The sequence below is a fragment of the Atta cephalotes genome (genome assembly GCF_000143395.1).
Source record: "Atta cephalotes unplaced genomic scaffold scaffold00005, whole genome shotgun sequence".
In the NCBI taxonomy this organism is placed as follows: domain Eukaryota; kingdom Metazoa; phylum Arthropoda; class Insecta; order Hymenoptera; family Formicidae; genus Atta; species Atta cephalotes.
This window is the reverse complement of record NW_012130069.1, coordinates 8,193,951-8,204,236: the sequence shown is the minus strand read 5'-3', so window position 1 is coordinate 8,204,236 and position 10,286 is coordinate 8,193,951. Positions and strand designations below refer to the sequence as shown.

Sequence of the window (10,286 nt, the reverse complement as noted above, 5' to 3'; positions counted from 1 at the left end):
ATATATATATATATATATATATATATATATATATTATATATAGAAAGCGGGTTCGTAAGGCGGGTGTAACATAATGAAAAAAAATCGTACGCACGATACGTGTATCCACGTACAGTTACTTATACATACTTTAGATATAAGTAAGTGTGAATCTTGCTCGTTCGTTAGAAGTTCAGACAACGGAAGTCCGAGCGAATACTTTCAATGAGCTGCTAAATTTTTGGGAAACGTCTTCGTTTCGCAGGGAAGAGATCAGCAATCAGAGAGTCCTCATCTCTTGAATATAAACTTATTAAATATTGGAAAAGTGCAATTTTTCCAAAAGTTTATTATATAATCCTAAATTTAAGCTTTCTACCACAAGAAAATGTAAAATTAAACAAATTTTATATTTTTAAGACTGCAGTCACAAAGACATAAAATATCATTTAATTCATATTTAGTTACATTTTGCTTAACTTTATTTAAATGTTTTTTATACTTTACGTCTGTTAAACTTTCTCTGCATTTAACATAGTATATCTGTAACATGTTTACATATACTTATTATATATTTGTTTTATATATATATATATATTTATTTATTTATTTATTTATTTATTACATGTTTATATGTTTACATTTTTTTCTTATCCTTTGTTTCCACTTTTTTTATATAAATATTCTTTCATATTATATGTATAAAATTCTCTTTTATATAAAATTGAACACATGATAACAGATTGCTGATCTTTGCCTCCATATCCATCATAGCAGCCAGATTGTTAATCATTAATGAATACTATGGGTGAATTGGGGAAGTCGCGCAGGCCTAAGGCTACAAATACGCAAAATTTGAAATGAAAATATCATACCTCCATATTAAATTTTTTAATAGAAAAAGCGAATATTAATCGCGAATGTTTTGAAAGTCTTGAAAAAACCGAAGATCAAACTGTCGATCAGCGCAATCCGTCTCTGATTTTCAGCGAACGAAATACCTACAACATGATTATTTGTAATTGTTAACGATGCGTTAGTTAAATAGAAGTTTATGAGCATTGATGGAAAAATGATTTAAGAGCTTGTTTTTGAGGGAATCAACTGAATGTCAGTATCCTTCCAGTATCCAATGTCTATTTAATGCAACGATTGCAGTCACACAATACAAAATTAGCAACAATCCTGACGGGATTTGAACATGATCGAATTACAAGTTTGAATTGAAAGTTTGAGGGTACTTAAACTTTGGCCGGAATCGTGTAATTGAATGTCATGTGAAAATAATGCGATATTGAAGAGACGCACAATTGTTTATAATGAAAATCAAAATTTACAAATTATACATTGATATGGTGATATCGCAAAATGTAAACATCAAACGCATATATAAATGTATCGTGAGGGAGGGAATGCTGTTTACGATTAAATATATATACAAATTGATTAATTAGAGTCATATAAATAATCGTTTTTCATATTATTCACTTTTTGATACTTTACAAACAGTATTGCCGTACAGACCTCCTTAAAAAAACTTCTTTAAAAAAACTTTCGATGTCTTGGAATTTATTTTCTTTTTTTAAATTTAACGAGAGTTAAAAGTAGTGACTGTTGTGACTAAATTTAATGCTGTTGTAACTGAATTTAATACCGATTTATAATCGCTGCCACGATTATGCTTATATGTCTGCGAAAATTAAGCTGTCATGAAATTTTTTTAACAATTTAATTGGAGAATTTAGTCAAAGGAAGCTGTAATCCCTACAACATTAAAAAAAAATTCAGTGCGATGAGTTTCAGGCAATGAGGCCATACACAGCAATAATAGTAAATAACTTTATCTGCATCGTTATCCGTAAATGCGATGTCGTTTATTTTGTAAATTAAAACTGTGAATACATTGCCTTCGACGGAATAAAGAACAATGGGAGTAATCACTAGTATTCGAAACAAGATTTACCGCGACCCATAGAACGAATCATAGGGAATGAGCATGATGTACGATACTATTAACTTCAGACAATAAAATGTTATTATCGATGTTACCTTATTATCTGTACTTGATATGTTTCTTCTACAGCACCTTTTACAGCATAAAGCTTAACAGATCGACTATTAAATAAATATCAATTCTATCATTGTACAGGATTTTTGGAAGGTAATTGATAACGAATTTATACAAATAAATTTGTGCACATTCTTTTATTTCACTTTTAACATAAATATTATTCTGCACTTTTATTTTTTGTCATATTTGCTACACGTCTACGCTTAGTAGCCTTCGTTCGTTCCAAGCTTTCATTCTTCTCTTTTTCAAGAATCTCTGTCAATTTTGCAAGCTGACCCTCATAGTTAACCGCATTTGCAATGGCATGCAAATTCATTTGTTCAATGTTGGGCACAACTTTATGTGCACCACTTAACATTTGCTTGAATATCTCAACCTGATTTGCTGTGAGTATGGACACTGCAGTTCCCGGTTTTCCAGCACGTCCGGTTCTACCAGCTCTATGTATGTAACCCTTGATGTGTTTTGGGAGATCATAAGATACAACTAACTGCACATCCAAAATATCCAAGCCTCTAGCCAGCGCGTCCGAGCTTATTAATCTAAAAAAATAATCAACATTAAATTATTGAAGTTAAATAATTTTTTTTCTTTTTTACTTTAGATACAAAATACAATGTATTTTATTATTTTGTCCTCTTAGCATAATTAGAGAATAAAAAATATTAATAAAAATATTAATATTTCTAAGAAAGACATTTTTTTTGTAAAACTGGAATTATTTTATTTTATTAAAGCACAAAACTTACACATGTATCTTTCCATTTGCGAATTTGCCCAAGATACCTTCACGTTGTTTTGACACGAGCTGGGCGGATAATTCTCCCACTACGACATTCCGTTCTGACAAAAATAACTGCATCAAAAGTGCCAGTCTGTGCGCATGTTGTCCAGAATTTGTGAAAACGAGAGTTTTAGGAATGATATCGTGCCTCGTCAACAATTGATACAGAACAATTGGTTTGTAGCTAGGGGAACATTCCACCGCGAGTTCCGTCAATTCTCCTGGACTCGTATAACGTCCAACAAAATCACCCGCGACCTTATCTAAATTTATATCAGTATCTTTGTCGGTTACTACAGTTGTGAACAATTTTGGCTGGAAAAGGCCCAGTCGACTCAATTTTTCAGGATCTTGTGACAAGGTTGCGCTAAATAATAGCTTTTGAGCTGGTATAATTTTGCTGTTTAAAAATGATAAGTCAGAATAATTTCTCACACAATATACTTAGGATAATCGCCAAAATAAAAATTATTCCTTATATATATATTATCAGAAAATATATTATCTAATAATTTCTATTAAATTTTTAATCTAATTTCTAATCTAATTTTTATTAAAAAACAATTCTATTAATAACAATTCTATTAAAAAAATCACCTTGAACGCATGTTTCCAAGCGTCAAAACAGGAGGTCGAGAATGAGGTTCAGGTAAATACTGTAGCCATTCTGCTGCACGATCGGCTTCATCGATGACAAGAAATCTTAGGTAATCCAAGGAAAATCCAGGAGTTTTTAATATATGATCTAATAAGCGACCAGGTGTCGCGATTATTATGTCCACTGTGGATAAGTATTTTCCCCTTTCAGCTTTAAAAATAATTTTATTAAATCATTATGTATTTATATCAATTTAATTCATTAAGTATCAAATACATACTTTTTTTAATTATACTTTTTTGCTCTTGCTCAAATGAAGATGCACCCGAAAGTAAGCCCACCTTCAAATCTGTGTGAGAAGTGTAAGTGACCATTACTTTATGAATCTGTGCAGCTAGTTCTTGCACTGGCAAGACTACCAAGCAACGAATTTTTGGTACGAATCGTGTTTGTAATTCTTGTACAATTGGTAACACATAAGCCAGAGTTTTGCCTATAAAATTATATAATTATATAAAATTACTTAATATAAAATAAGTATGTAATATAAAATATATATTAAAGTATGTACTACTTTTAATCAGTAATTAATAATTGCATAATTATTATGTTGCAAATATTTACCACTGCCTGTAGGAGCAGATACACAAGTGTCTCTCGGCCACCATCCCATTTTTCTATTTATGTTACACTGGTGTAACCATTTTATTATGTTAGATTGGACTGGAAATAATTTAATAATGCCATTGGCTCTTAAAATTTCTATCAATTTTGTCTCCAAAACTGATTCTAATTCTTCCAATGGAGGCCCACTATTTAAATCAGCAGATATAATTTCAGGATGTGCCAACCAATCTGGTAATACTCTCTTCACTTCACGTTGCTTTTTTCGAGATTTTGCGCCTAATATTATAAAATTGCTTTGCAAAGATGTTTCCTTGTTTGTAGTATCTTTATCATCATTATTTTCCTCTGCTAAATTCTTATCTTTTTCTTCTAAATCTATATTATTGTCTGTTGCAATAGAATCAAATTTATCAATATCTTTAATATCTTTTTTCTTCTTCTTCTTCTTTGTTGATACTTTGGCTGTTTCTATTGTATGTTCATCAATTTTTTCACTGCTAACAATTTTGTCCTCAGTATGTAAATCATTAGATTTCTCTGCTTCGAGCAATTTCTTTTTTTTCTTTTTCTTAGGTTCCTCTAAATTGTTTTCATCTTTATTTAATGTGGATTTATTATTTACTGCTGCCCTTTGTCTTTTACGCTCTTCTATTCTCTTCAGCAATTCGGAAAAATGATTTGTTTTATTTTCAACCTCCTTCTTGCTTTCATCTTCATATCTGTATACAATACACATATTCTACATTAAATGTATACAATACACATATTCTACCGCATAAATAAAATTAATGAATAATAATTTTCATACGAGATTATTATTATATTATTATTATTATATCTCATGCAACATAATGGTTTGACAAGATTTATATTTCTTACCTGTTTATAACAAATAAGCTCATCTTTTCTAGATATAATTTATCACATGTGCAATACACTATAAAATCTTATAGCATAATTATATTTCTAAATTACTGGCATTTATTTTACTTGTTAACTACATTATACTACAATTTAATAATAACATTCAATCAATAATTATTATTTGTGTATTTAATATCTTCGAAATAGAAGTGTTCTTCAGTCAATAATTAATTACAATAAGCTGAGAAATCAATAATCACGAATAAACTTATAGACACTCCAAGTCATTGCAAAGCTACACGTGAATTTTTTATAGATTAGTTAGAGGCAGTTAGAGGTTAGGTTAGATTATCTCAGAATTGTATTATACTGCCATGCTTTGTGGCAAATCGAGGCACTTCCTCACTCCATCGATAAAGTAGTAATATTACAATTAATTATAATTATAAATAATAATTAGCAACTGTATTAATTGTACTTAATTATAATTGTGCATTGTAAAAATATTCTTACGAATTTGCTTACTAATCATGCATTAATAATAGTTCACATTCGCAATTGATTCGACCCAATTGTTTAATTAACATCAAGTGATGTATCTAGTCAAATGAAATTCTAAGCATAATTTTATTGCTATAGTTAAACTTATTTCAAAAAAAGTCATACTACTTATTTGAACAATTAAGAAAAACTTTATAGTCAATATAATTTATTATTATTTATTTGCTTTAGATAAAATATCGGTGTAAAAAAATTAATTATCCATAAAAAGACACTTTCTTCTAATCGCAAATTATAACATTTTGCAAAACTCAATATATAGTTACTTGATCGAGATCGATCTAAAAATTCCCGAGTAGATATATTGAATAGTATACCGAGTGGTATAAATATGTAATTATAATATTCAACGACTTTCGCCGATCCGTTTGCAAGTTTCGTTTATTAAAAAAAATCTCGTTATCAAATTTGCAGGTCGAAGATAGATTACCGGGGCAGAAGTCGCGCGCATATAATTCGAACGAGTCTCGAATGAGATTATTCACAAGATTTATACCACAAGCAGATAGAACACTGTATATCGTAAGTCATAATTAAATCATAACGATCATCATGACGTTATTTGTCACTTAAAAATGAATTTATATTATAGGTGACAAATAAGCTAGGTCATGATGATGTTCTTATGATATTTATTATTATGTTCTTATGATGATTAATTATGGGATCTATCTCTATTTCTTACTAATTATCGAACAAGAACAGGATGTTACAGATGACTCTTATGTCGATTTGTGTCTCTTGCTGGAAAGTTCTTCTATTATAACACTTCTATGTTCTACTGGGGATGATGAGGTCTGTATAATCAGAGGGTCAGATTTATGGACAGTCGCGCCTCTTCCACGCGACGATCCCGCATACACGCTGCTTCCGTCGCCGCCGTTCCATATAAACGGCGCCGCGCGGCAAGGCTGCAACATTAAATAAACGACCGTCGTTCCCCACATTCCGCCGATTCCGCGTCGCGGTCGACGACGTGACTCCGCTATGCCGCTCGTGCGATGGCGCATCAATAATAGCAATGCGGAATCTCTACGCCCGACTACGTCTAAGCATATCATATTGTATGTAGATATATTACATAAAACATACGAATAAAGTCGTATTACATAAAATAAGACGCAATATGTAAAATTATGTTGTCATTTCTTGATTTATATAATGCATTGCGATAAAATAAATTTTTCAGTGTTGTGCTGTAATTCTTTGAGAAGAAGAAGAGGAAGAAATAGTAATGAACTGATTTAATACTTATTAATAAGGCAACCAAAATTATGCTGTAAAAATCCCTTTTTAAGCACCTAAAATATGCTCTATGAAATTGAAAAAAATGCTCTAAAGAAAGAAATATATGCATTTAAAAATTATTTTTTACGCACAAATTTTCAAATTATTAATTAAGTTGTTTATTTATAATAACAAAGTAAAATGAATTTGATAAAATTTGTTTACATTTTAAAAAAATTGAATAGTTATATATTACGGGGCATTAAAATTAAACAAATACAATATATATTATTTATTATAGTGATTCTAGAGACAAAGAGATAGTCTTTGATGTTATGTATTATATGACACAGAAATATAGAAGATTGAATGTAAAAGCGTGAAATCTTTTTCTCCTTATGATTTCTCTGACATCACTGCGCACCAATGCATTGCGGCGTGTGAGAATCATTTATCTAATCAATTCCTTTTTCAAAAATGTAAAATATGTTGTAGCATATTTCTGATTGAGAAAAACTTATCTTAAAAATCCTATTTATTATTATATCAGAAAAATTTTCAGAAAATTATAAACTACAAACTTAAATTAGAAAATAATGTGAAATATACAATAAAAATATATAAAATATGTAAATATTGTCCATGTGTAAGCGAAATGTGCAAAAATATGTTTTTATGTGTAAAATATGTAAAAATATGCTCTTATGCGTGTGTGAAATAAGCAAAATATGTTGTAACATATAGGACTCAAAATGCATAAATTCTTATGAAACAAATTTACATTTAGTTTATTTCTTTATAGTCAAACAAAAAAACATGTCCTATGTATATTTTGATTGCTTACTTATTAATAGTGTTTTTCAAGGAATTAAATAGATATCGCGTGCTTTCATATATAATGCATGTATTTAAATGTAATAAGTAAACGGAACGTAGCACATTCACAAATTGTCACAAAATTAATATAATAATGAATTCGATATATAATAATGAATTACTCGCACGTATACTATGTATTGAATTATAACACATTTAAAAAAGGCTGCTTTTATATAAACGCAGTAACATATAATGGCATAATACAAAATCAATTTTGACAATGAAATTAATGCATGTGTATATTCTACCAGCTAGAAACCTGATTCTACTACAAATAATATGATTATTATTATAAGGTAATTAAAGTTTAAACTTTAAAATATTTATATGCTAATATGCTTTTATATTCAACTTTGTGAATTTTATGTATAATAGAGCATTAATCAAATGTAATGCAAGTGACCGAATTCCCAAGCATTACATTACCCAAGCAGAACAACAAGCTACAAAATGTCAAAAATGACATTAAAATGAATTAGAAATAATTGAAAAATAACTTTTAATTATTTTAATCATTTTGACATTATTTTGATATCATAATAACTGTTGTTCTCATAAGCTTGCAAATTTTTTTCTACGTACAATTGTAGAAGATTTATGTTCATTTTTACCAGTGTAGTATCAACTTTAACTCGATTCAATTTACTCTTTTTTTTCTAGTTTTAAAAATTAGAAAGATGAAAGTACTTAAGCTGAACCGGGATTGAAGTTAATCCACATTGATAGAAACGAATATCAATATATATCTTGTTAAAAGACGTGGCATACGACTGTCGGTCGAACGAAGATTCGCGTACGCGCGCGCGCGCGAGGTGCATGTCGCGAGTGTCGCAAGCAACTTCAGATTTCAGACAATTTGTGACAGCCGCGTTTGTGGTAGTCGACGACCATCGACGACGAGTGCGAGTATCCGGGGATTCGCTTCCGCGTACGTCGCGAGGAAACATCACCTCCATCGCCGAACGTTCGCGTTCGGTTCGTCTTGTAGACAATTGTCTCGTCAGAGTAAACGAGAACGGTGAGTCCTGTCGTTTGGTTAGAATTGTTAGAAAGCACCGGATGGCCGCGACACCGGTGTTTACGAGAGTCGCGAATCTCGGGCGCAGAATGGAGATCCGTCATTCGTTTTCACGCGCGATCACTGTATTTTCATGAAGTGTTTACACGCGAAACGCTCTGACAGCGCACGTCGAGAATGATTCCGTACGGCTTTTGGCCCTGGACCAATATCGGCTTCAGTATCGACGATATTTATTATATATTTACTTTGTTTTGTTTTCGTAACGTCATTTGATGATGTGTATAGATACGCGATGCAAGTGTAAGTCGTAATTCTGCTCCATGCTAGATTCTGCAACTCCTAACGATAATGCCATTGTTATTATAGTTACACAGATTTTTTACTACATATACTTGTGCAAGGATAATAACAAAACTCCTGTTAAGAGAAACTGAATCCCAGTTAATGCCAATTAAAAGTAATATAATGGATGCTTTCAGTTTTCATACTGTAAATCAGTTCATCTTTGTTATTTATCAAATATTAAATAAAGACAAATGATGCTTACGTAAGCAAGAAATATTCATGTCAATGTTATAATTTCGTACTCAACAATATAAATATAATATAACGCATAAAACTACGTAACAGTTATGTTGTTGAATATATAATTATAACATTGACATTACATTATTTTCAGTTGGTGTCAACTGGTTGGTGCTGACTTTGATGGACCGTTGCTACATCATTGTTGCAAACGCTGACTCATAAAGCATCAATCAATTATATTTGTTTTTTCTATCAAACATTGTATTTTCAGATTGAAAAATGGTGGTGCTCAGCAGCTTGCTGCCACCGCAGGAAGGAATACGCCATGAGGAGCCAAACACTACAGTATATATCAATGATAGAGAAGTAGGAAAGGGCACATTCTATGTTACAGAGAGGTAACGAATTTCTTCTAATTTACTATTACGAATAATTTGTAGATATTTTGTAAACTCTAATTACATATTCTTATTGACAGCGTGCTCTCCTGGGTGGACAACGATACACAACAGGGATTTTCACTTGAATATCCTCATATTTCATTACATGCTATTTCACGAGATGAACAGGTCCATCCAAGACAATGTTTATACATTATGGTTGATGCCAAAGTAGATTTACCAGGTATATCATTTGGGAAATACAAAGAATATTTGTTAAAAATGATTTAATTTTTTTTTTATGAACTTTTTGATCGACTTTGAATTCTAATTCATTATATTTTCATATAATTCAAAGATTTTCTGATAAGCTTAATGTATAATTTTATTTCTGCAGATATGCCATTACCGTTAGCATCTGAAAATGGTTCAGAAAACGAGGACGACAATGCAGATCCTCCAATTACAGAAATGCAGTTTGCGCCAGATAATACAAATAATTTAGATTTAATGTTTCAAGCAATGAGTGCATGCCAAGCGCTTCATCCTGATCCACAGGACAGTTTTTCTGACGGTAAGTAATTAGAAATGAGAGATAGTAGTCTTATTTCCGACTAACTGCGATGATTAAAAATTCCTATAATTAAAGAGGATATCTATGAAGACGCTGAAGAAGATTACGAAGGTGAATATGATGAAGAAGTGGGTGCTGGAGATGCGCCTTGTATTTTACCGACAGGTAATTTGTATATTTATTATATGTATAT

General features: G+C 30.8%; 2 protein-coding genes across 2 annotated transcripts in view; one reads left to right on the top strand and one right to left on the bottom strand.

Moving 5' to 3' along the window:
- Window positions 1-764: 764 nt before the first annotated feature.
- On the bottom strand, window positions 765-4,961 carry LOC105626644 (ATP-dependent RNA helicase DDX51). Its single transcript, XM_012207936.1, has 7 exons — window positions 4,939-4,961; window positions 4,057-4,778; window positions 3,713-3,925; window positions 3,432-3,642; window positions 2,800-3,234; window positions 2,219-2,592; window positions 765-817 (listed from the first exon to the last, which is right to left on the bottom strand). The coding sequence occupies exons 1-7, from the start codon at window positions 4,959-4,961 to the stop codon at window positions 765-767; spliced, it is 2,031 nt and encodes a 676-aa protein (XP_012063326.1).
- A 4,457-nt stretch (window positions 4,962-9,418) lies between these two features.
- LOC105626642 (methylosome subunit pICln) overlaps window positions 9,419-10,286 on the top strand; it is a 2,512-nt gene continuing 1,644 nt past the window's right edge. The window contains exons 1-4 of the mRNA XM_012207935.1: window positions 9,419-9,537; window positions 9,618-9,763; window positions 9,917-10,093; window positions 10,169-10,258. Of these exons, the coding sequence (XP_012063325.1) occupies window positions 9,419-9,537; window positions 9,618-9,763; window positions 9,917-10,093; window positions 10,169-10,258 (532 nt within the window). The remainder of the gene's footprint in view (window positions 9,538-9,617; window positions 9,764-9,916; window positions 10,094-10,168; window positions 10,259-10,286) is intronic.

Bases quoted from the DNA above. Each gene is read 5' to 3' on its own strand.
- LOC105626644 (XM_012207936.1), bottom strand. From the start codon at position 4,961: ATGAGCTTATTTGTTATAAACAG. The intron at 2,593-2,799 runs GTAAGTTTTGTG...TTATTTTTTTAG, and splicing joins GCAAATGGAAAGATACATGT to ATTAATAAGCTCGGACGCGC. The intron at 818-2,218 runs GTGCAGAATAAT...GCGTATTTGTAG, and splicing joins AAATATGACAAAAAATAAAA to CCTTAGGCCTGCGCGACTTC.